Source organism: Mchenga conophoros, linkage group LG14 (assembly GCF_057382185.1).
Source record: "Mchenga conophoros isolate Kocher_MC1m ecotype Shallow Benthic linkage group LG14, M_conophoros_male_GT1.1, whole genome shotgun sequence".
NCBI lineage: Eukaryota > Metazoa > Chordata > Actinopteri > Cichliformes > Cichlidae > Mchenga > Mchenga conophoros.
Genome location: NC_140539.1, coordinates 16,163,048 through 16,189,215, shown reverse-complemented (window position 1 = coordinate 16,189,215; position 26,168 = coordinate 16,163,048). Strand labels below are relative to the sequence as shown.

General features: G+C 41.9%; 1 protein-coding gene across 1 annotated transcript; it reads right to left on the bottom strand.

The window, feature by feature from the left end:
* Positions 1-864: 864 nt before the first annotated feature.
* LOC146559502 (mitochondrial intermediate peptidase-like) lies at positions 865-25,515 on the bottom strand. Its single transcript, XM_085245537.1, has 20 exons — positions 25,345-25,515; positions 25,006-25,244; positions 24,707-24,880; positions 23,526-23,614; positions 23,302-23,388; positions 23,127-23,190; positions 22,848-23,030; positions 22,180-22,336; positions 21,997-22,045; positions 21,368-21,428; positions 21,124-21,176; positions 18,766-18,919; positions 18,534-18,611; positions 17,619-17,826; positions 16,844-16,953; positions 16,591-16,665; positions 15,922-16,038; positions 12,106-12,227; positions 11,274-11,347; positions 865-2,055 (listed from the first exon to the last, which is right to left on the bottom strand). The coding sequence occupies exons 2-20, from the start codon at positions 25,150-25,152 to the stop codon at positions 1,955-1,957; spliced, it is 2,103 nt and encodes a 700-aa protein (XP_085101663.1). The 5' UTR covers positions 25,153-25,244; positions 25,345-25,515; the 3' UTR covers positions 865-1,954.
* Positions 25,516-26,168: the final 653 nt, after the last annotated feature.

The following is a 26,168-nucleotide window of genomic DNA, read 5'->3' as shown; positions in this document are numbered from 1 at the left end:
TATGTACTGCGCTGCTTTGAATCAGTCACTCACTCGTGTGATAATAGACTTCTCTGCATTGAATCATTACTTGTTAATCTCTGGTTCCCTTTCATAGCACATCTTTTGTTCTGTCTTCCTCCGCTCACCCTAACCAGTTGCAGCAGGTGGCCGCCCCTCCCTGAGCCTGCTTCTGCTAAAGGCTTCTTCCTGTTAAAAGGGAGTTTTTCCTTTCCACTTGCACCAGCGTTTGCTCATAGGGAGTCATATGATTGTTGGGTTTTTCTCTGTTGTATTATTGTAGGGCCTCAAGGTGACTGTTGTTGTAATTTGGGGCAGTATGAATAAAATTGAACTGAACTGAATGTTGCTAAAGAATCAGTACTAATAAGACCAGGCAACATTTTCCAGTTTATTATATAATTTTGGTGATCCCAATGCGAACTGTAGCCTCAGTGTCCTGTTCTTAGCTGATGAGTGTCACCTGGTGTGGTCTCCTGTAGTCCATATGCTTCAAAGTTCCCGTGTTGTTACAACCAAAGTATGCAGATGAGCAGTTACTTGTTGCCTTCCTATCAACTCGGTCTCCTATGACATCATCAAGGCATTTTCATCCAGAGAGCTGCCACTCACTGGATATCTTTCTTGTCAGACGAGTCTCTGTAAACCAGTTCAAAGTCACATAACTCACCTTTATTCCCCATCCTGATGCTCAGTTTGAACTTCAGCAGGATCCAGTCTGAATGGAGTGCTGCCATGAAACTGGCTGATCAGATTTTTTGTGTTAACCAGCAGATTAACAGGTAAGTGTATATTGCCATCTATCTTCTAATTTAAAAAAAACATTTTATAAATATGACGGCTGATCACCACAGAAAAAAAAAATCACTAAAGAATGATTTAATCTAAACATCTTATGTTTCTTCCAAAGCCATCTGTGCAGGCGGCGTAGCACTCAGTGTGACAAGTCAACTTGTTTTGATGCCTAAAATTACACTAACATCAATACTGGGGCTGCACTTCAGTTACATTTAATCTCTGCTGATATAATTTGCTTCAGGTTTAATTGGAAATAGATCTGAAAGCAAAGCAATGTTGGAGAGACATCACACCCACATAACTGTCAAATCACAGTTTTGCAGCCTCTGTGAGGTTCGAGCCACCCAGCTCGCTCAGGCTCCGCCTGTCTGATGGCGTGTTTACACTTTCAACAGCGACGTGAATCTGCATCTCGGAGCTGGCACAAGGCAAGCAAAGGCAGCTGCAGTCAGAGCCCAGCTGACGACTACAGTGTGAAACTGTTGGAACAGATGCAAACAGCCTCTGTGGAGCATTTTTGTAAATATGCACAACTTCTTAAACTTCCAGAGACTGTGTGGCTTTGTGATTTATACTGTTGCAACAGCTTTTATGAATAATATGATAAGAACTGACCAAATCTTTCCTATTGTGCTGTAAAAAACTCACAAGCTGAAGCTCTTCTTTTTCACCCCTCCCCAAACTCCTGACAGACAAAACAGATGGAGCGGTATTAATTTAAAGCCTAAACAATGTCCTCATGACAGGAAGAACGGATTAAGTATTCTTCCTCATGCTGATTTGATCAGGAAAAAACCAAACCAAAACAATGTTCTGCTGTTACACAAGCTCAGAACAATCTTTTGGGGTATAAGCTGTGAAAATGATTGCATTTTGTTATTCATTCTTTCAAAAGTTTAAAGTGTTAAAACTTTTTAAACTTTAAATGGTTAAAAAAAAAAAAGTTTTACAACAGTTTCAGGGTTCTTTAACTTTTTAACTGTGTGCAGCAAGAGAACATGTCAAATATATTAAATATACATTATGTTCATTTGCAGAAAGCATGAAGATCTTTAGAAACCGTGACTATGAAATATGACGGCATGTCTTTGATTTCTCCAGCGTTCTCTCAATCTTTGCCTCATAAAGTTCGTTTCCTTGCAGCCAAAACTGGCCTTCAACCCTCAGAGTCCATGATGAAGGTCTCAAAGTTTGGGTTGAGCTCAGACACGAGCGCGTCCACAAAGTCCCCGATGGTGGGCCGTCTCTGCAGCATTCCTGTCACACACACACACACACACACACACACACACACACACACACACACACACAGGCATTAGGGGGTGTTTGCAGGCTGCAAGGAGTGGCACCAGAATTAGTTTGCTGTTTTCAATCACTCCATCTCACTTCATTCATGCTTTCCTTAGTGCTGAAATATTTTTAATCTGATGTCAGAGGAGTGATCATAAAAAAGGAAAAGAAAAACCTTTTGTTTTTTGAGATCCTTTGAAGCAAGTGCTACATTTTTTCTTCCCAAATTAAACTAAAATCATTTTAGGTTAATGGATTTCAGCTGCAGCACTTTTTTTAATTCCAGCTTCTCTTCCTCAACACTACAATGGATTTTTCCCAGTGCAATGTTGCTCACCATCATCTGCATTTTGAAGTGAAGATTTAAGGACATCACCACATTTTACCACAAAAGCGCCTCAACACATCCTAAACTACTGCAGATGTAGTGCAGCACTTTTTACTCCTCACACAGTACTTACACTGAGAAAATGGGCTCAAACACTCACACCTTAACAGGCCTCAGCTGGTAATAACGTCCATCACAGTATATGCACTAAAGTAACCAAAATGTGCAGATTTCCTGTATATTTACAATGTTTTATATTCTCTGTCTCACTCACATAGATTACACAAGAATGTGTCCAGTGTCGTGGAGCTGAGAGTGAGCTCTGGGAATGTCTGTGTGTTTTCAGAGCTTGTCTGCCAGCTCATGCATTGAGGACTCCCTAGCTCGCTTTACAATTCAGCAGCACGCCCGCTTTGAAGTCAGTTCATTTCCCCTTGTGCAGCTGCCAATGTAAATAGGCACTCTCCCCCTCCCCGTCTTTCCTGCATAGGTCACCTCCATTGAGTGCACGAACACACACACATGCACACACACAGGAACGTCTGCAGACACGCATGAATGGCGTCGCAAAGAGTTTCACACAGCGATCCTGAATGTAGACAGATATCAAGATGTGGACACACACACACACACACACACACACGGGAGTCTGTGCTGTTTCCACCATGATTCTGACTCAGCAGGATCCACCAGTCGCACCCTGCCCCTTGGCTACAACGCGAGATACCATCACACAGGGGTCCCTAACACACTGTAACCGCAGGGCCCCGGGATCCCTGTGAACACGGCAGCCACATCACAGAGACGACTCCAACCATAAACTGATAGTCATGTTTATAGAGCCGAAGGGTGTTTTCTCCTTTGACCGCTGCTGACGTCTGTGGCGTGTTTGAGGCAGAGACCAAAATGCATTATTAGATGCTCACAAAGAGTATGCTGAATTTATACCTCAGATCAAAGTGAGCGTTGTAATTTAAGCCCCAACTTTCTTTCATGGAGACTTTAGTTTTCCAATTAATGATGAGAAATATGAGTCGAAGCCCACAGTCCTGTTAGCAGCTCTCTGTGGTCCGTCACGCAGGCTTCTCATAGCTGCGTAAATGCTTTTGAAAATCTCAAGTTTGACCCAGAAGAGTTTTCCTGCCTTAACCTAATCAAATCCCCCCTTTACTTCTCAAATATGCAGCACAAAAATCAACAGAGAAACAGACACAGAGGTACGCACATGTCCTGACATGGCACTTGTTTACTTTGGTTGATTTTTTACAGCATGTGTGCAAACAGAGCTAAGGGCTACTGAGCTGAACTCTCCATACATACATACATACATACATACATACATACATGCATGCATACATACATACATACTGCAGCATCACCGTCACTTTATCATAGATTTCATTTCCTTGCTGTGTTTAAAGGGGCCTGACCAGCTACAAGTTTCTGTGGTGTTAAACAAGCAAAGTTTACTCTACAAGACTGATGAGAGATGCACAGGTGCTGGTGGTGTGTGTGTGTCTGTTGGGGGGGCTAAAGGTGGAAAAGGAAGTGCAAAGGAAGTGAAGGAACTTAGTCAGGTAAACAACAGTTCCCATGCTAGCTGCTCAGCAGCAGCAGCTCGTGGTGTTGGCACACAGTTCTTACGGTACATGACAACAAGCAAAACAATACACAGTGAGGACTGAGATTTTCTCAGCCACGACCCCTGGGAGAGTTGGAGAGGAATGCACAGATAACCTCAGAGTCATAACAACACTGTGGAGGAGTATCTGATCTCAGAAGCTGCCCTTATACATACACACAGGGAGGAGGGGCCGAGCCACACAAGACCCCCCCCCCCCAGGGAGGAATCACCACACTGTAAAAGAGATGAAGCTCACAGACAAGTATCAAAATGTCAACTGAATACGTTTTTTTTACTCAGCTCATGGTTTTCACTGAATGGAAGCACTGGGTAATTAAAAAGGTACAGTCGGTAATTTTGGAGGTTATGTAATAGAAAAACTGAATATTGTACTCTGTGTGCAATTATGTCTTCCAACAAACAGATGGGTTCTCATAAACATAAAACGAATCCATTAAAAATACATTACAGCAGGTGCTGGTTGATGGAAGACAGCAGCAGCTGGCTGAAAGCTAACGCTATAGAAGATAATGATGGGCTCAAATGTCCTAAAAAAAAATCACACTTTCAATCTGATTAATAGTTTGATTACATTCTCAAATCGTATGGGAGTTTATTCACCAAGTGTCCAAGTCCAACAATGTTTTAATGTAAGAGACGGTTTCACTAACGCTAGTGTTGCCCCCCCCCAAAAAAAACATTGGCCGTATTTAAACTGCTGTAAATAACTTGTTGGCTTAGAATCTGTGAAAAAACGTATCAAACCCATCTCTCACAAATGAGATCAAGTAATTTTGAACCACAGAAACCATTCCTGCCACAAGGCAGAAGCTGCTGTTTTTTGGCCAAGTTTTATATATCCCTTATTCATCCAGCTAAAAAGTCTCATCGACACTAAAAAGGATGAGACTCTTGACCATACCACATTTTTCAGAGTGATCTGGTTGAGAGAGCAGCAGAAATTGCAACAAATATAAAACAATAGGTTTGTAAAAAGTAAACGAACATAAATTGACACCCGGCATATTGAGACTGCAGTCATATTTACAGCTGAGGTAAACAGCAGACTGACAGCCTGCACTCACTGCAGATGAACAAGGATTGCACTTGAATTAATAGGGATAAGAAAACTGAGTATGACTGAACATTTACAGTTTCTCAGAGCCTCTGGTGATGGCGGCAGCATGCTCTTTTGTTCAACAGACAGCTCAAAAGCCAGTAATATTCATTTTAGTGCGATATATAAAAAAGAAAAGCTGAAACCACCAAGGTTTGCCTGAACTATTACTGACATTATTACTATTAATGTCGTGTTTCTTAATATTATTTTTGACATTAAAAAAAAAATACTCAATCGCTGCAACTCTAGTTGATTTTTTGTGATTTGTTCGAAACCACTTTAACAAATCTAGACAGCTGAGATCTACAGATCCATTCAAACAGGGCATCCAGGTACCCATGGCTCACGACGACAGCAGCGCAGAGGAACAGAGCGAGTGGCTCTGCGTCACAAACGGTGGGGAGAACTGTACACTTACTCTTGGCTTAGCACCGAGGAAAAACCAGAGCCAAACTAAACATAGGCTGTGCTTTGTGCCCATTGTTGGTACAGCCCGAGGACAGAGCCTTTGCAGTGTGAGTCATCTCGTATTTAAGAGTTTCCATTTCCATTCATAATGGCACTGACACAGCTATTGAAGAGCGGGGCTTCTAATCATTACAGTCATCTCAGGGCTTGCATCGTTAGCCAACTTGGCCAACGGAGTTTTGGGATGTTAAAAGACAAACTGGAGCCTCAATCGACCAACTGGCCACTGACTACCTGCTCAAGGGTACATCAAAAGTCCCCCTCCTCCACCCCACCCAATTTATCCAACTGATGTACAAACATTCGAAGACCCTCTTCTTTAGCGCAACTTCCACTGCCTCCTGTTTTCTTTAAACAGGACAGTGGTTCTCAGGGAGATGGAAAACACTGCGAATTGCTGGCGTACAATAGCCCCTGGTTTTTCCGCTTATGTCACCAGCTATCAGCACAAAATGCCAAAAAAAACAAAACAAAAAAAACAAACCCAAAAAACCTTTCAAGGGCAAAATCTTTTCAGCTCCCTGAAACGACATCCTCAGATATAAAGACGTCCTGACGTGGGTCCAGCCTCATGGTAAAATCTTTAAATTACACTGGGATTTTACATTTCACATCAGTAAATAGATAGCATGCAAAGAAAAGCTTGTTTATTTACTCAAAGGGTGGTGGGCGATGGGTATCAGTCCAACGAAGGCCACTGTGGCTGGCTAGCAGCTCTGAGTCTGGGTAATGACAGCTCAGGGGACATGAATTTAGTACAAGTGCTCTAAAATTGCAGTCCAGCCTGCAGCTACTGCTGGATGAATTTATCAAAGATCTGAGATGCTGACTAAAAACAAATAAATAAATGAATAACAGAAGTTTGGATGGCATGGATAAAGTCTGTCTGATGACCTCCATGATTTGAGAAAGCAAAATAAATAAAGAAATTTTAAAAAAAAGGATGTCTCATCTTATTTATTTATTCTTGCAAAATAACACATTTAATTTGTCCCCTTCAAACAGGCCATGAATGGCATTCGTGTTTCCCTCACAGAACACACAACAGACACTTTAACATTACTGAAAAAACTGAAACTTTTTCATAAAAACATATTGACCTTAACTCCTTGTTATAGCTTGTATTTTTGGTACTTCACAATTTAATAGGCTTCTTTTGAAGGCCAGTTACACCCAGTTGCAACTCCGAGGCAGCACTGTGCTACGTAGGAAATGTGCACAAACTGGAGCGTGCGATAACTAGCCCCGTCTCCTCTGCCGCCTCGTATTCCCCCGGAAGTGTTTGACACCGTTTTCACAAATCTTAAGGTACTTGCTGCTTCATTAGCCGATTCTCATAACTATTCCAAACTTGTCACGGTGTGAAAAGTAGCTACGTCTGTCAGACCTGCAGGCAGGCCCGGGGGCTCACCGCCTCTGTAATTACAGCTTTGAAGTTCAGGAAGCTTTTTCTACAAACCGCACTTAAGACAGGCCCAGAAAGCAAGCAAGACAAGGGTGATGACAAACACTGCACTGGGAGGCTCTTTGTTGAGTAAGCACACACACACACACACACACACACACACGAATTAAAAAGGAACATCAACACAACACAACCTCTTCATAATTTTTCCAAAGCAACACTTACGTAAAAAATTGCATCAAACAGATTTATTCGGCTTAATGCATCGAGTCATTCTAAAAAATTTTTTAAGTGTGTTTATGCAGACAGACGGGTCTGCTCACCACTTTAGTCCAAACTGAAATACCTCAGCCGCCATTGTTTGGATGGCCATGACACGCTGCCATTTCTGGTCCTCTGAGCATGAATCCTGTGACCTGCTGCAGGTCACTTCTACTGTGTAGTATTTAAATAAATGTTTGATGGATAATACAGATGCTCATGGCTCCCATGCAATTTACTTTGCAGCTTTTGGATGGATTACTATAAAATTTATTGAACATATTTATGTCCCCGCTCAGGGTGAATCGTAATAACTTCGGTAACTCGTATATCTGCGGGTCAGGGCCCCCCAAGGAGGGTCGGGCAGAGAAAATAAAAAGCCAAAAAGCAGACAGATGTGATGAAAAGCAAAGTAAGTTACTCTCAGCACAGGCTCTTCCTGCACTTTATGGTTTGTCATGAAATGTGCTCCAAACAAAATCTATTGTCCACCCTTGCTGCTCAAAAACAGAATTTAATTTTCTTGAACTCGCACTTCAGTTAGCCATCACATCCCATCTGACACAGACTTAAAGTAAGAATTCAGGACAATTTTGGAAAGCCCCCACGAGTTAAACATTTACCTGATCAAACATTGAGTCTGACTCAAGTACGGGCTGTAAATTATGCCTTTTGCAGCTTAACATCTGGACTATGAGGTTTATCCAATCCTCTCCTCGACTTCAGACAGAACTATGCATCACTGTCTCACAAGTGCTGTGGGATTGTACAAAGCACCCCGCCTCGGGGTTTATTACTGATTGTACAAGCAGTCATAAGAACTATTCAGTCACGCTTCCCCAGACAAAGAACGAACGAGGTCCCGAGTCCCTGCTACAGAGCCCGAGTAGATCCATTTTCTGTGCTCAGTGTTTGAGACTATGGGAACAGCCTGGGCCATGAAAGCCCTCTCTGTAGGAGGACCCAAGGTTCAGTTTAGCCAGTCGATCGGCTTTCACTCTCTCTCTCTCACTGCAGTGATGCTGCCGCAATGAATTTAATACCTGGGTTTACATTTCAACACCATCTTTTCCTGGGAAACATCCAGGAGCAGGCAGGGAGGCATCCAGATAAAGACTGGCCTCTGATTGGCCTTTCCAGGTCTGCTCCGGTTCCCCGTGTGCCCTTATGCCCCTTCTACCACCTCACCTAAGGGGGATAAGCAGGGAAATGATACACACCTCCATTTACAAGGCTCTTTGTTTGAAAGGATTATGTGTAATGGGTTGGATCTGGATTCTGTCTCCTTCCTCTAGTGTTCTGGTTTCTGCTGGCCTAATCCCCGCTAAGGACATAAAAAGAGCCATTCTAATTCACTTCAAATCAATTTTCCATTCCTCAATAAGATTTCAGGATGTCTGCTATGAACCCATCAACCCTTCAGCAAAGACTGTGGAAACTTAAATATTTCAGCACATGTGCCGATGTTTTGTAGTTTTTCATCAAAATGGTGAGGTGGCTCAATGAGGGTTCTTTAAACTGCAGAGAGTTTCTGCTTTAGCTGAAGCATTTCTCCAGACAAGGAAAAAAATGTATTATTATAAAATTATTATAAATGCAGGTGCACACAATGGACAGGCTGCCAAAAAATGTGAGAGTGGATCTACCATCTAGCCCTCCCAAGGCTCTTTCATTTGATCTGCATCTTCTGTCAGACAATGCAATCGCTGGGTTAATCATTATTCCCAGAGCAGACGTTTTTTAGAGCCTTCCTTCCCCTGTGACTTGCAGCCAGAGCGATAAAAACCACCATTAAAACTCTGCCTCACGCAGGGCTTTGGACTATAACTAGAGTAGCATTCGCTACAAAGAAAACCATAAAAGCAAATATCGTAAGTTAAGCAGCAGTTAATTGGACAACAGATCTTACAGCGAGGATCTGATCCAATGGTGGTTTTCATTTCAGAGTGTGGGTGCAGCCCTGTTTGGAGCTGTCACAGGAACAATCCAGTGGAGGAGGGAGGGGGTGACCCTGAGGGAGAGATTTACAGTACGCTCCTAAACGTTACCCGATATCACTATCTTTCTGTGTCTCTCTCTTCTCACCTTCTCCACTTTTGTCCTGTCCAGACAGGCCACAGCAACTGCTGGAGGAGGGGTGTAGAAGGAAAGAAAGAAGCATGCGTTCGATTTGCAGTTCAAGTCCACCCTCTTCCAACACCCTGTTTGTGCTTTAATGTGAAAGGCTTCTTCCTTGATGCAGCATTGATGAAGCTCAACTACCCAAACTCCTTGAAAGCACATTACACAGATTTTTTTTCTGATATGGGGGAAATTTCATACACTCAAAAATGTGACTTCTGTGTGATTACTTCAAGTAATAAAAGGAAACTGCTCCTGGACATCATCACATAGGCCCAGTTCCACTCCTAAGCAAGGATCGTTTCTACTACAAATGCAGTTTGATGAGTTTGCAGCCCAGCTTGTCACTAATTTTTATACCTCAAATATCTCAAATATCAGCATATTTAAAATAAAAACGAGCGCTAACATGCTAATCATTAGCCATCTCGAATTGGGATTAGCATGCTAACAACGGCTAATCAGCACTAAAAAGACAGTAAATTGTAGGATGGTGAAACTGTAAACCCTTTCATGCATTTTTATTCCTTACTAATTGTTAATTAATAAATTAATAAAGCATATACTTAGCTTGCCTTGTGTCCGGCTATACTCTTAAAGACACTTATGTTCCAAGGAGTAACCTCCTGAGATTAAAAATGAAGTCAATGCAACAATGGCGAAAACTGCAGTTCCTCTAGGTGCCTCGTGGCACCTAGAGACAGATAGCTGGAGACCCAACGGTTGAGTAGCCATTCCTGTTAATGCTGCGTTGGTCACATAATACGCTGCTGCAATTTCATCACACAACCACATCCATACGGATACATCAGCACTAAAAAACGTAAGCAAAGACACTGCCAGTTTAGTTGGTGCACTCGCAACGTAACAGGAGTCCCATGTACCACTGTGAGAGGCCGCTGACATTTGACCTTATATGGGGATTGGATAAAAGTAACCAGATCATCAAAATGATTACGTTTACTGTGACACATTCGTCATAAATTGATCCATTTGGTGCCAATAATCAAACAAAAGGAATGTGAATGTTATGGTGTTACAACAAGAAAATTGAGTCACAGAAATCCTGAAGATTTACTGAGAACGACGAATCTATTGAATAGTTACTGGAATATTTGAGTTTGTTTGATCTGAAACACAAAAGTGGTCCGGTCTGTGTTTTCAGCCCTGCAGAGTCAGCAGCGTTAAGCACTCAAACCTATAATCAAACATTTCGGTCTTTCCCTCCTTCATGATCGCCTGTGTACACAAAAAGCACTAGGAGCCATATCGTTATCTTTTTAATTATCTTCTTTAGTTAACCTTTAAAAGCAGATCAAATAAGGGCTGGACTAGCAAGGGGCACTGTGTAACTGCCGCAGAGTGAGCTCGCCGAGAGCAGGACAGGCTTTGGGCTGACAAAGCTCCTGTAAACAAAGATAAGAGACCTTGGGAGGTGTGTTAAACTAGTAAACATGTACCACGGTGGAATCTAAAGCGCAGAGTGGGACAAACCATAACAGTGGTAGCTGTGACCACCTGAAACAACAGCAGCTGGATCAGCAGCTTCCATCTTTCTTTTAAGTGAGGACGCCTTTTCTGCTTCATATGAGAAAAGAAAAACAACAAATCCAAGCAGGAGTCACACTCTCGGCTGTCCAGCAAGTCAAAACAAATTTTGTGGCACAACCTGCAGTAATTAGACACACCCTTTTTAAAAAAAAAATTAAAAAAAATTCATGGGGCAAGACGCCAATGGACTGACAACTCCATAATCTGGGAGGAAACCTCAAACTGTTGGCGCAGAATGGCGCTTTACAGATGTTTGTGGGCAAACATGATATTCTATTAGTATTTGTGACAAAAAGATTGAACCTACCCTCCACCATCAGCATGGGCTCCTTAGCTCCTCCGTGGGCCAACATCTCCCGTCGGTACCGCTCACCCATTTCCCTAAGAAAGAAACCAAGATGGAAGACAGGCAGGGAAGAGAAAGAGATACGGTTACAGACACCTGTATTCACCTGTCAACCCCTCCATCACTGCTGCTGCCACTGGGAGCCCAGGGACAAGTCTGCTAAGTTGTCTGTAAACAACAGACAGGTGATAAAAACAACAGAGCTCTGACAACTGCAGGTGTTACCGAGACGAGGTAAAGGAGGCCAGGGGGACAGACAGACAGACAGAAAGGGAAACAAAAAGAAGTGAAACTGCTGCAGGGCTCAATGCGATGCTGATACGATTAACGATTGATTTTCCACAACAGAACCTTATTGCTTTGCTTGTCCGGGGCAAATGCTTTAGATAGAGGAGGATCTGGTAATGTGGATGCTGCTGTGTGTCTGTGAATCACAGCAGATGCCACATTCACATTAAAGCCAGGGCTTTGATACAGATGATATGAACTATGTTTCTGCAACTCTTCACCACCTGTACTTCAGTTTCAGGGTAATGTAGTCATTGTTAGGAGGACTCCTCATTCCAGCCAATTTAGTATTTATTGCCCTTATAAATAATGAACCATGTGTCCAGTTAAATATCTGCCTCCCTACAAAAATAATTCCTCTATTCGGTTCTCTCAAATAAAAACATCTTTAACTCAGCGAAAGCTCTGATGGTTTTATAAGACATATATACATATACACACACACATATTGTATGTATGTATGTATGTATATAAAATTTAACAGTATGTTAAGCTTCGGTCTCACCTGTTTAAAGGATCCTCTATGAAGCATTGTTTCCACACCATCGAGGCCACCGCACGTGACATGAGGTAGGAGTAGTACTTGGCCCCGTACCCAATCAGGTGGCTGAATCTCAGCTGCCATGCCTTAAGAAGAAAATGAACATTGAACAAAAAAAAATAAACAACTGTATCACTTTAAAGACAGCGAAGCCAATCCTGCCAATCCTGACAAAGCTAACGCTAGGCTAAACCCACACGGCTGCAACTTTCCTAACAGCATCTGTCGCGTGTCACCGTATCCAAGGTGACACGCGACTGTTGCGCCGGACAGATTACTTTAAAAATGCAACTTTAAAATCTGCTAATGAGTAAAAACAGCAGATTTTTTTGTAGCTATTCACACTCCATCAATTTTAAAAATGAAAAAAATCATTCGTAATCAAAAACTAAATCATGAAGACTGGGCACCTTACACCAAAACAAATAAAAATGGGTAAAATAAAAAGGATAGAGTGAGGTTACCCTACGGCCTGGCAGCGTGCACATCTCACAAGTGCTCTTTAAATGACCATAACTCCTCCGTCGCCATTAGTGCCAAAATAAGAGACAAAATGTCAACTGTTTTGGTAAGAAGAGAAGACGAGCTTTACGCAGATATTCGGTATGTCATGGTAGAACAAAGCATCTACAAAGTACTGCTGTCTATCGCCGACAGAAAAATCATCTGTTTGTCTCGTTTAGGGAGACATTTTAAAGGGTTCCTGTATAAACACTGAGGTGATAAAAGGCCAAACACCAAACAGTTTGATGTCTTTAAAACAGTCATATTTGAAATAACCAAGGTGTAATCGAGCAATCTTGGACAACCTAGCTATAATCTAACTTTACATCTTTTCGTGTCTGCACTCAGTTCAACTCATATTTCTAATCTCATTACTTCACCCTTTAATATCCAGCCCTTCATGTTGACACAACCTGCTCTGAAACATCCAGACAGTCAGACACATAAACACCTGCCAAAGTACTTCAGAGGCGTTTGTGGTAACGCCTGCTTCAGTCAGTGACTCAGGACCAGATTTTGCAATGACTACACCCTGACTACAGACCGACGAGGTGAAAACAACACGTCAGTAGATATTAACAGAAAGCAGACTCATAAATACGCCAAACATTCTCAATCTTATGAGCTGCCTACGTCGTCTTCACTGATGATATTAAACTGGTGAAATGAATACAAGTTTCCTTGAACAAACATCTTTGACAAACATTAAATCACATCCTGTCAGGTCCTTTTATAAAACGGACAAAACATGGAAATTCCTAACAGCTAGAAAGCCCCGTTCGCTCCTTTTCTCCCATGTTGTTGCCTGAAGGGGAGCTTCTCCATATCTATAAAGACGAGCTCCTTTATGATCTCTGAAAACGGCGACACTGGGAAATTCAGCTGGCAAACATTCAAACATTCAGCCTGCTAGAAAAGGCAGCAGCTGCTGTTGTTAACAAAACATAACAGACTGCAGACGCCTCCTTGCACATCCACATGGGGGGGGAAGCAGACTTCATACACGTTAAAGATTTGAACTCAAATTAAAGTGAAATAATCATGAAACTGAGGGATGTGCTTGCAGACTGGTGCCCAAGAAGCTTCCAAAGGATCGTCTGACATCAAGGTACATGTTCTCCAGCAAAAAGCCAAATAACGCATTAGTGTGGATAAAAAAAAATCTTAAATTCTTTATGCTGGGAAACATCTATTAAACTCACGTTTGTGAGAAGATATTTAAAAACCTACTGATGCTATACATCACCCTTAACATAAAAAGGTTCATCTTTTTTTCAGAAATTTGAATAATAAAGGGATATGAATGTAAAAAAATAAGACAAAGAGCACTGTAGGTTGTAAGCTCTAAAACAACTGCTTTTTGAGAGGAGCTGTGTCTGCTAAACTAAGCGCGGTTGCTCAACAGCATGAAAAACACTCCCGTGTTGACTTGACAAGACTCCTCAGGGCTGTAGTGACTTTAATAAGAGTCGATAGCACTCCTGAGAGGAGTCACGGCTCAGGAAAGTGTGGGTTAGAGAAGCAGGAACACAAATACAGGAGCTCGGATCAGCTCTTTCAAGTGCTATGAAATAGAAAATGTAGGCCGCGCTAACAAATGCGATAACACATCCAGAAAATTACAAAAAGCCTGCTTTAATTTGTTTTAATTCGGAGGCTCTTTGATTCCTCTGTGCTTCCTGACTGCTGATGTTCTGCTACTGAAAAACTGTTTGGTAATATGTCGCAGTCTCTGACAGGATGCTTTAAGTACTCATCACAAAGTGCCTTGATTATCAGGCTTCCAAGCTTCTCTTTGTTTTCAATCCCTTCGTCTCACATCAAATGATTATCGTCAGCTTTTCTGAGAGAGTGCGAGCGGGTCACATGTCAGCAAGATATCCTTTTCATCCTCACATACAAAAGGAAACTGAGTAAGCCCTTGCTTTTTACTCTGCTCCTCTTCAGTGTCAGTTAAAAGACATTTTTAGGTCTTTCCAAACTCGACTTGTGAGAAGAACGTGAGCCGTCGCATACACATCGACTCATCCTCTGGGGAAATAAAAGGGACAGCATTGCAAGTGTTAAAGGCACGGATTAGCAGTTAGAGAAATGTCAACAAAAGCGAGCAGGACACCTCGCTTTCTGCCTCTTATTCCCAAATATTATCTTCAGCTCAAGAGTGAGCATGTGGTCTGTGTTACTCGCAGCTGATCCTCTCACTCTGTACACAGCGGGAACTGATAGCCCTCCTCTATAAACTATACACATGTCAGCATCACCCTAATGTTTATAATCTGTGGCTCTCCGTAACCCATTAGCCACTCCAAACTTCTCTTTACTGCGGAAACTTTTTCCTGAGCTGCGTTTCCATGAAGGCAGTCAGACAGGGATGGATTCAGAGGGTAAACCACACAAAAAAGAACATTTTAAGGATCTAAACAAATCTGTTTTCACTTGCTCCGATCCAATCGTGATCTAATACTCGACGTTTAAGTACTGCAATCACCCTCAGTTCAAATGAGGAAAGCGATCTCGCTTGTGGTTGTGGCTGTGCACACGGAGGCAAAGTGCCTGTTAGAGCTTCCCGTATGGCTTGAAAGCTTGAAGAGAAATGACTGCGACAGTGGGAAACTATATAACATAAACCGCAATCTCCGGAGAGGGAGCTACAAAGCGAGGCACGTACAGAGGAGTGGGAGGACTCCTGTGAGGAGAAACGCTGGCTGGGACACGGTCGTCCGGGCAGAATATACAGCAGTCCTGTAATCTTTATTCCTGATGGCAACCCCACATAATTACAGCCCTGAGTAAATGCTGTATGAAGGCCATTTCTGGCTAAATTATGACTGTTTTTGATTCCCTTCTGTCTCCTGGCCTCATCCTCCTCAGCCCACAGCTGCTAAAGTGGGGGAATAAAGCACTTTTTTCATTAAAGAGGAGGGAGGAAGAGGCTCAAATATTTCCCCCTGGGAGGGTTCATTTAAAGTATCCCCCTGCTTTGTTATTTTAGCAGCCCTTCAAAAAACAGCTTTAATCCTTTAAACACTGCTGTGCCTGGGTGAGAGATAAAAAACCAGTGAGAGAAAGAGGAAGGACAGCGAATAAGAAAGGAGAAGTGAGTAGAAAGTTAAAGACTAAAAGGTTTCTGTGATCTCATTAAATGGGTATCAAAAGAAGAGCACAGAACCCTAAATTATCAACAACTTCCAAGCTTGTATTTTATCCTGTAGTCATGACGTCAGAGACCATAAGTCACGGGGGGAGAAAGGGAAAAAAAAGGTGGTCAGGCTGTACCGTGTTGGGCGCATAAGGCAAGCCGTAGAATTTCTGCTGCATGTCCTTCAGGATTTCTGTGGTAGAGCGGTTCTGTGGTTCGCTGTGGTAGATCTGATCCAAGACTGCATAGAAAATCTACACAGCAAGAAAAAAAAAAAGCAAAAACAATCACCAACGTGAAAACTCTTAAACTGCAGAAATAGAGTTAAATGGTGACTAATGTCACACCATTGGACATGAATGCCCATTAAACTTTTAACATGTTTTGTGGTTGTCTTGTTTGAATCAGTTTTAGCTTTGTAAAGAAAAACAGATAAGCAAGGAGCACAAAAACAAGAGCTTTCCTAATAAAAAAAATAAAAAAAAGGGATAAAGGCTAAAACAGAATGGGAACCAATCAAAAAGATAAAAACAAAACCAAACCTTTCATAGCCACCAGATGCTGTTTATGAGCAGAGAAGGACTGTTCTTTATCACATCAGCTCCTCAGGGTTTTTTTATGTTTTTTTATGACTTTTGCGCCACGGGTGTTAGTATGAGATTTTCAGTTGTTGTTTTTTTTCTTAGGGGTGGGCGTAACACTAAAGTAGTGCCACACAAGCATCATAAATTAGCTGACACGTGTTATGGATGGTTCCTGCTGTTGCGTGCTCTGTGACAACGTACATGCAAAGACATTAATCTTACCTGCAACTGGGTGTCTGCAGCTCCACACACCTTTTTGGACTCACACAAGCGAGCCACCATACTCTCGGGTAGCGGCTAAAGAGACGATAAAACTGATTAAAGCTACAAATGAACAGAATTTTCATCTGAAGCCTTCATCCTGCAAATTTTACTGGCAATGCCATGACCGTAATATTTCATCAGAACATATTTCTGTACTTTATCGATTCAAATCTGTCCTCAGTTTAAATCGTTTTGAGTGTTTAAGGTTTACCTTTCCAGTTTCATAGTGCCGTGCAAACTGGCTGATGACTCGGTAGTCGGTGGCAAAGTATTCCATGAGGATGGAGGGGACTTCAGCAAAATCAGTTGCACATCTGGTTCCTAGAGAAGGGATGAGAGACTTTAAAACAAAGCAGGATATAGGTGACTTTATTCTTGGCTGCTTAAGTGCTTTGGCTTTTATGCTTAGAGTGTTAAAAACGAAAAAGTGAGCCAGAATGAGAAACCAAAGTCTTTACAGCCCCAACCAAAAGTCAGAATCAATACAAGTCCTTGTGATCTTGTGATACTCAGCAATATCAATAAGTAAGCAAAAGCACATAGGGCAGGAATAGATGTGTAGAACAGAGGTGAAAAAGAGCAACTGTCATGAGATTTACACAACACAAACTTAACCAACATGTCTAAACATTGTGCCCAGTGAAGAAACAACCTCCAGTGCAGTTAATAGATACTGTTGTCAGGCTCAAATAAAGGCTTTGGGATCTTAAATTACTACTGAAGGTATCTGCAAACCAAACCATATCAAATGACAGCGTTAGCAGCCAGCTATCATCTGCCCTCTCCTCGGGGCTTACTTTCCTTGTTCAATTCACCACAGTGTAATGTATAACCCCTTCCTACAGCTCTGTATCAATCTATGTAATTCTACCTTGTGACATTTGGAAATGCAAAGCCATAATGTTCCAATATTATTACTTCTCTAAATCCTCAAGCAAACCAGGGTCCACTGAAGAGCCCTACTCATTGTAAGGGTCACTCCGCACCTGTCACGTGCTGGTAGCGAGTGCGTCCCAGCATTGAGTGCATAGCGTGGCCCATCTCGTGGAAAAGGTTCTCCATCATGCCGGGAGTGAGCAAGGTGGGGGCGCCCTTGGTAGGGTGAGGCAGACTCAGCATCAGCACCACGACTGGCAACTGGTACTGACCAGTTTCCTGGCACTGGCGCCCACCGCGGATGGTGAAGTGACAGTCCTGGGAGGAAAATGAGGAGTGAGGCTAAAGTGCTACTATAGAAAATAATACTGATATATACTAATGACGTTACCAAAACATAATTAAATACAAACTCAGAAAATGTTGGGACACTTTTAAAAATGTGAAAAAACAAACAGAATGTAGAGATTTGCAAATCTCATGAACAAATTTTACTCACAATAGAAATAAAATTTTTACACAGAGAAAATGTTTAATTTTAAGAGCATCCAGTATTGAATTTCAGCCTTCTGCACAAAGAATTCTCTGAATGTTTTGATATTATGTCGATTAAGAGACATTGATGTTGAACATTATTCTGAAGTTCTCCCATAATTTGTAGACAGTTTTTTGCAGATTGGTGAACCTCTGCTCATCTTTACTTCTGTGAAACTCTGACCTGTTGTCAATTAACCTAACTGGTTGCAAAATGTTCCTCCAGCTGTTTCCCTTTAGTAGCATTTAGTTTTCCATCCTTTCGCTGCCCCAGTCCCAACTTTACTTGAAATGTTGCTTTTTTTCATGAATTAGTCTAAGTTTAAACATCTATGTTAAAATATGGTTTCGATGTTCGAGTGTGAATAAAATGTGGCTTTTCTGTTTTTAATCCACATTTTACAAAACTCGTTTGGGAATGGTTAACCACATTTCAAAGAAGGAAGAGATACTTTAAAATCTCGAGTACGTCGATGAGTGTGTGCTCATACCTGATGAGGTTTATCTTGCCGGTGGAAAAAGTCACAGTAGATGTATCCCAGTAATCCCTCCGTCTCATGGACCACAGCCTGGAGAAATGCACGCACAGTGATGTAATCACCCAATAACTGCACACAGACACAGCATCTGAAACTTTGTTCTTTAAAAATGGTCCGTGGATTAGCGCTTGGCACAGACTATTCCACACAAGCGAACCTTTTTTCCTCACTAATAATGAGTTACCAGTTTGCGGACATCCTCGCTCCAGACCTCTCCAGCTCTGGGTTGTTCAGACATGAGGGAGACGCCGTACAGCTGAGAGAAGAGATTGTTCAAACCCTCCATACAGGAACCAAGAGACAAGTAGGGACTGTACAGACTGGGCTCTATGTTGTACCTGCCGTGACAAATCAGAACATATCAATGAAAGAAGGAGATGTGACCTTCAGCACCGTGATCCAACAAAGTACATAAAAACAACAAATAGGAATCATGTGCATCTTCTAAAACAGGAAGATCAGCAGATCTAGAGTGGTCAAATAGCCCAAAAGGCCCTTTTTTTATTACTGAACCAGAAGTTGAAGCCCAGATGAAAAAAGAATGGTAACGCTTGCCCGCTTTGAACCAGGACATATTTCTGTATACGTTTAGCTGCAGGTTGCTCACTCGACTAGCTAAGAAAAAAAGAAAACGGATCCTGACTATCACTCATATGTGAGCTCAGCTGGCAGGGCAAAGCCACCACAGTGCCAGGGCTCAGGTTTGGCCACCCATGCTTAAAATGGCTCCTTTCATTCATGCTGCTTATAAGGCATCAAAGATAAAGACCACCGAGCCAAAACGGTTGTTTAGCTAGAACACCACATCCATATATTATCAGTGATGAATAACAGGCCACTGCTGAACACAGCTACTAGCTGTGTTTACCACACACAAGCTCTAGTCCCTGTTTCAGCAGGGTCTGAACACACACCGGTTCGAGCTGGTACTGCTGGAAAAGCACCGATAAAAAGAAAATGAGTGACTGAGAGAAACAAAAAAGCCTGTGATTGTGACGAAAGAGCCTCAGTGGGAGGAATTAACATAATGTGAGCATGTAAGAGTGTACTTGTATGACCGTCTTTGTGAGGACCAACTTAAATTTGGGATCTTGGCTGTTCCTTTCCTCGCCGTCATACACCGAAAAGGGCTTTTCTTTTTTTAAATGCCACATCAATTTTTAGGCAGCATGGTGGCTCCCTGTCATTGCGTGGTTTCTCTCCGGGTACTCCAGCTTCCTCCCTCAGTCCAAAGACATGCGCTTAGTGCCGTTAGGTTAACCTGTCATTCTAAGTTGTCCATAGGTGTGAACGTGAGTGCGAATGGTTGTCTGTCTCTCTGTGTTAGCCTTGGGTCAGGCGGGCAACCTATCCATGGTGTGCCCTGCCTCTCGCCCTATGGTAACTGGGATAGCCTCTAACCCCACCCCATGACCCTGACAAGGATAAACGGAAGAGGACTGATGGACCAGTCCCAGAGGACTGGCAGCATGAGGAAGGAGAGCACAGACCCCACTCCTCCTCAGAAAATCTGTAAAGACACATCAAGTCCAAGTTTCAAGAAAACTTAGTAGCTGCTTAAGTTCAAAGAACACCTGACAGATCACTAATGTCTGCAATAAAGAGTTACCTAATGCCTCCCCAGACTCAACATATAATTAGCCTTTGCTCTGTAAAGTGCAGCTCATTAACCCTTTAAAGCCTGAAATGTGAAATTATTTTTATTTCACATTTATGATTTCATTGAACCATCTTAAAAATGTGTTTCCATAGACGACTTTTAATTTGTATATCTGGCTTCTTTTTTTAAAAAAATTGTATAAAAATGTATTTATTTAGTGTTTAAAACACTAAATGTTAAGGAAAGTGAAAAGAAAAACTAATAATAGTGAAACTTATGGCTCCTTGAATTTGCTGAATGCCAAAGACGACCACAGTTTATTTAAGTTCCACGTCATGGGTGACATCCAGGACGGTTTGCCAGCACATGCTTTCTATCACGCATCGACGCCTGTTTTTTTAATACAATTTTTAATACAATTCCAAGTCTTTATTTTTAGTCCAACTTCATTTGTTTTCATTTAGTTACATCTGCCTTGCTGATACTGGGTACTGCATTGAGATCTGATGACTGTGGGGGTCCCTTGAGTACAGTAAAGTTATCGCCATGTTCAACTTTAGCGTTTTTGAGAGCAGACCATCTGACACCAACAATGTTGTTAAATCCTCCTTCTTTCCCACTCTGATGCTCATCATGACCGTGTCTACATGCCTGATTGCAGTGAGTAGCTGCCATGTGATTGGCTGATTAGATCATCAAGTCATAAGAAGCCATTGGGTTACAAAAAAAAGAAAAAAAAAAGGAGGTCGATTAGACTGAAAATCAGACCTGAAGTTTACTCCCATGCGTCTCTCCTAACACCTTTTGTAAAAAGCGACACTTGATGAAGAAGTGGGACGTGATAAGAGCTGCCGCTGTGAAGCAATATGGAATTACAAACATGTGAATGACTATCAAGTGACAGCAAGCTGAAAAATATGTTTCATAAAAGCTAAATCTCACCTTTCAGCACGCAAGACACCGCTGAGGTATGGATGATCCCAGGGCATGAGCTCCTGTCAGAAAACACAGAACTCATCGTAACTCTAAATCAGAATCAACTTACAGGAGTTAAAATATAATATTGTGTAATCAGTATTAATTGCTTTAAGGCATAACAGCATAGAGAGAAATGTGTAACAGTGAGTGTAATGTTGTGTAGTTGGCAAAAATATTCTTGCACATTAAAAAAATAAAAATCACGCACAGAATGTCGAGGGCTGAGTTTCTTCTTCATGTCTCTCATCATCTTAAAGTCTTTTGCTGTTCTGAAAGAGAAGCACCAAACAAGTTATTAGCGTGATGACTCGAGGCGTTCATTCCTGCTTTTTACCCACCTATCTCTACTCAGGGTCAACGGGGGCCAGAGCCAATCCCAGCATGCATTTGGCTGAAGGCAGGGAAACACCCTGGACAGGCTGCCAGGCTAACAGGCTCACATTCATACCTGTGGGTAATTTAGAGTCTCCCAGTCCACCTGAATTGCATATTTTTGGACTGTTTGAAGAAATCTAAGCACACAGAGAATCCATCCCACACAAAAAGAGGAACACAAAGGTTTTCTAAAAATGCATCATTGTGCAAATGATCAAACTCATATTCGCATGTATGACAAAACTAATTAAAGGGTCACTCGTTTCAGTAATTGTGGATCTTTGGGAAACATCTTAAATAGCCTAATAACTCATGGTTAACCTCGAGGGGAAGCACCGATTTAATGAAGCCTTTACACCAAAGGCAACAAAAACATAAATCAGCTCGTGCTGATGATTCAACCTGCCAAACTGAAATAGCTGATCAGTGGATTTTTATTATGAAAAACATGGAAAGCTGTACCTGTCTGACAGCTTGTCTGTTAACAGCTGAAGAAAGCTCATCACCGTCTCTGCAAAGAGGGATAAGAACAAAAATGCAGCGTGTAAACCTCCCGAGAATAGTTCTCAAAGGCACAAAATATTGACAGTGCTGAATAATGAAAATGTCCCGACTGTGAGAAAAACCCCAGAGAGGTGTAGTAACCTGGGGTTTTGGCCATTGTCCCCTTTAGGGCTCTGTGTCCGAAGGACTCGTAGCCCACCAGTGTGGCCAGTTTGTATCTGCATTTCAGCAGCTCTTCCAAACACCCCATCAGCTCTGCGTTGGGATAGAGATAAATCCTGTAGGCGATTTCTCGCACCTACACAAGTGGAAGAGGAAGAAGGAAAATTCATGACAAAATCTAGAATTGTTAAAATAGCATAACAACTAGGCTGCTGATCTTTGCAGGGTCAGAGGTAGATGGCTAGATAAAACACTAACTTTCAAGCAGAAGATGTTAAAATTTATTCATTTTTTTTCTTTTCTTTTTCTCTTTCATCTCAAGCTTAAAGAAAATAGTTTAGCATGCTTAAATTCTACAATGGTACAACACAACTGTCAGAAAGTCATTTTAAGATTACTCAAAGTTTGCAGATCTAATTTTTTAAAACTATTTCATACTGCTATCCACTATAAAATTAGATTAAATATGATAAAAACAAACAAACAAAAAAACAACAACAGCTGCTTGACTAAAGCTTTGAGCTCTCACAGGTTTAGTGTTTCTCATAACCAGCACCCAAATCCTATGTTGTGCGCTGAGACGTGGCAGAGGCGCCACCTTCTGGGCAGAAGAGAGAAACGTTTGCTGAGCCACAGTAAATGCCTACCAAGTCATTGGGGGAATCTGCATGCAGTCCTCCGATTTGAATGAAGCTTCCTTCTGTTGCAAAGTTCAGATGTAGGTGCTCGGGAATCGCAGCCCTGGCGATCCTGTTCGGCATGTGGGAGCCGACCAGGAACTCGTTGTTTAGATCCAGCAACTTCACATGAAGAGCAACCGCCTCTTTCCTCTGCAGGGTGAAAAAGCACCAAGCACAATCACCGTTATGTTGCCTTCAGGTATTGTTTCCTACATCGCGTGTTTAACTCCATTAATAAAAACGCACCAGTGTGTCATCTAGATGAATTCCACTGATTTCAAAGTCGAACATGAACAGGTCTGCCACTCGCCTGCAGAGGCAAACATGTACAAAAGCCACAACAGGCCAAAATAAACAATCAGATAATCTCATAATGAGATGAAGGATAAATCAGGTCAGATACAAGACCAGGTAAGATTACCTTGTATCAGGATCCAGCTGAGCCTCGATGTCCGGGTTGTCCAGCAAATTCTTCAGGCTCTTGCATAACTCAACATTAGTGTTCAGTCTGAAACATAAAAACCATCAACATCTGTCACAGGCACAAACTGAAGCATAAATGACCCGTATCGCACCGTTGGAGACAGCGTATAAAAACATGTTCTTGGTGTTGTGCAGCTATGAACGACATAGGTCGCTTCTTACTTCTCCACGACTGTGCCGATCTCGATACAGGTCTTCTCAGCAGCCTCGCGGAAAGCTGGATCGGGGTGAGCTACTTTTATAAAGTCTGCCTGTTCACAGGGAGAATGATTATTGTTGACAAGATTGTCAAGAAAACAAGCAATCTCTGCTCATACTGAATTTTAGGAGGTTGAGATTAAAACAATGGTCTTTTGTTGGACTTTGCATTTTCAGTGGGAGAAATGTTTTGTCACTCATTCAAGTGACTTCTTTAGTCTTCACATAAAAGGTCCACAGCCAGAAGCATAGATACACTGGGTTCCCCACTTTCACCCACCGTGGCTAATCTGTATATAGAGGAAATGGAAAACAGGGCTCTCTTATCCTACCCTGGAATGCCACAGAGTCAGGTACAGGTATGTGGATGACACCTCGGTGAAAATCAAATCTCAGGACATAACACAATTCACTGATCACATTAACGCGGTGGACCAACACATCAAATTCAACAAGAAGGATATGAAAAAGATTTCCATCAGTAATGAGGAACATTTAAAAGTTGATGTGTTGATCGTAAACCAACACATATGGATCAATATTTAAGGTTTGACTGGAGCACAAACAGAGCGAACACCATCCCCACAGACACAGCAGCCAGGGACACAACTGCTGCTTAAGCAAAAACCACTTCTGATCCCTTGTGTCAAGAGTACTGGAGCAGCTGAGATGCGCCGTCGCAAAATATCACGACTCTTTGGCTTTCAAAACACACATAAAGCTACGCCTAAGATTGGTCCACCCCAAGGATCAGGTCCCCTGGCACAAACAGAGCAACACAGTGTACGCTTGCCGTGACTTTGGGGAAACCAAACAACCTCTGGCTAAGCGTCAGGCTAGGACTCCGCAGTCTATTTACACATACAGGCCAGTGGCCACTCTTTCAATGATGAGGATGTACACATTTACGTGAAAAGAAAAAGACCACGGGTACATCTTTTCACCATCCTACAATGCTGTGATTGCAGCCATTCCGCAAACTCTCTATGAATGGTACTCATCATGCTCATGTAATCACAAACATGAAAGCGACCTCACAGCCCATTGTTAGTCAGTATGGCTGGTCTTGGCTATGTGGGGAATAATATGACCTTATTTACACTTTTGCTACAAAGGTTTAGCACACTTTTGTGTGTTGAACTCACCAGATCGGCCACTTTACACAGTTCATCTGAGAGCTGGTCAAAGCACTGGACTGTCTGAACTCCAGGAGAAGAAGAACAGGCTTTCTCCACCAGACGCTCCGTGTTCTTCAGAGCTGTCTCTGTGGCCACCTGAAAGCCTGCAGGACAGCTCAGCTCTGGCACTCCAAACAAACCCTGCAACCACACACAAACACACAGTTATCACCACCAACTAAAGCAAGACTTACCTACATAGTGTAAATGTTATTCTGCCAGTTTTGTAAGTTTTTTTTTATTATGATCATTTTTAAAGTACACACCACATTTTTCTGTAACAGGTCCAGTTTCCTGTGAGGTCTGGCATTGAAAGCAGCTCCAACGGGAGACCATGTAGTGAGATTTCTCCGTACATACGTCAACAGGCTCTTGTGCTTTACCAAGTAAAACATCCTCCTGCACGCTGACATGTTGTACAAACCTGTCTGTTGATTCTGAGGCTAAGAGTGCTGACAGTGATTGGCAGAGGACATGCTCGATTTTAGTTTGTACGTCAGCCTAGCTGCAAAAGCCGGAAATGTAAACAAAGCTAGGTCAGTTTATTTTAGACCTTTCTTTTTCAGGATAATTAAAACGGACTTTCTTTGACGTATAAAGCTTACCTGTTCCATTGAAGTGCTCACATGTTAGCTCACTGGAAAATGAAAGCGAATCTCCATAACTGTTGCTACTTGTATTTTCGCTAAAAAACCAAAACATCGGGCTTCCGGTACCATTATTAAAAAAATAAAAACGACACACTCTTTGTTTTTATAAGTTCAAATTAACTGCATTTAAACAAAATGTCGTTATCTAAAATTTCGTTATCTGAAATTTCATTTCATTTTTGGCGAAAGTGCGATGAGCTACCGAAAATTAGTTCGCGATGTCGTCATACTCACGCGACTGCGCAGTACGATTGAGAATTGAGGGGTGTCACAGGGGGTTTTGAGTCTCTTCAAAATAAAATAAAAACAAAAGATTTGTTTTTTTTTATTTATTATTCCATCTTTTTTCACCCACTCACCCATATTCTTATAAACAATACAAATAAGGCAGCACGGTTGCGTGGCGGTTAGGAGGGTATGTCTTGGCTCACAGGTCTAGAGTTTAAATCTTACTCATTTTTTAAAAGTTTTTCTGTGAATTAACAAAATCTTTTTTTATATATTTACAGGACAGTCCATTCATTGGGCTGCTAGAATTTTTTCTGTTATTTTTACACATTTATTTCTTACTATTTAAGTCCAAAGAGTCGTGCTGAGAGATTTCTTTCATTTACTGAAGCAGCATTTATGTACTGTTGTACTGTCATACTGTTGAAACTGGACTTTCTTTTATTACGATATCTCAGGGATTAAATGTGTGGTTAAACTTCTCCACGCTGACAGAAAGTGAAGTTTCATTGGTCCACTCTATGTGAGGTCACAGTGGCCATCAGTGTAAA

What these genes read in the sequence shown, in the direction of transcription:
- LOC146559502 (XM_085245537.1), bottom strand. Translation starts at nt 25,152, where the DNA reads ATGTCAGCGTGCAGGAGGATGTTTTACTTGGTAAAGCACAAGAGCCTG. An exon ending in TGCCTTATGCGCCCAACACG is followed by an intron (nt 12,228 to 15,921) that starts GTACAGCCTGAC and finishes TTTCTTCTTAAG; the next exon opens with GCATGGCAGCTGAGATTCAG. An exon ending in GCCCATGCTGATGGTGGAGG is followed by an intron (nt 2,056 to 11,273) that starts GTAGGTTCAATC and finishes TGTGTGTGACAG; the next exon opens with GAATGCTGCAGAGACGGCCC.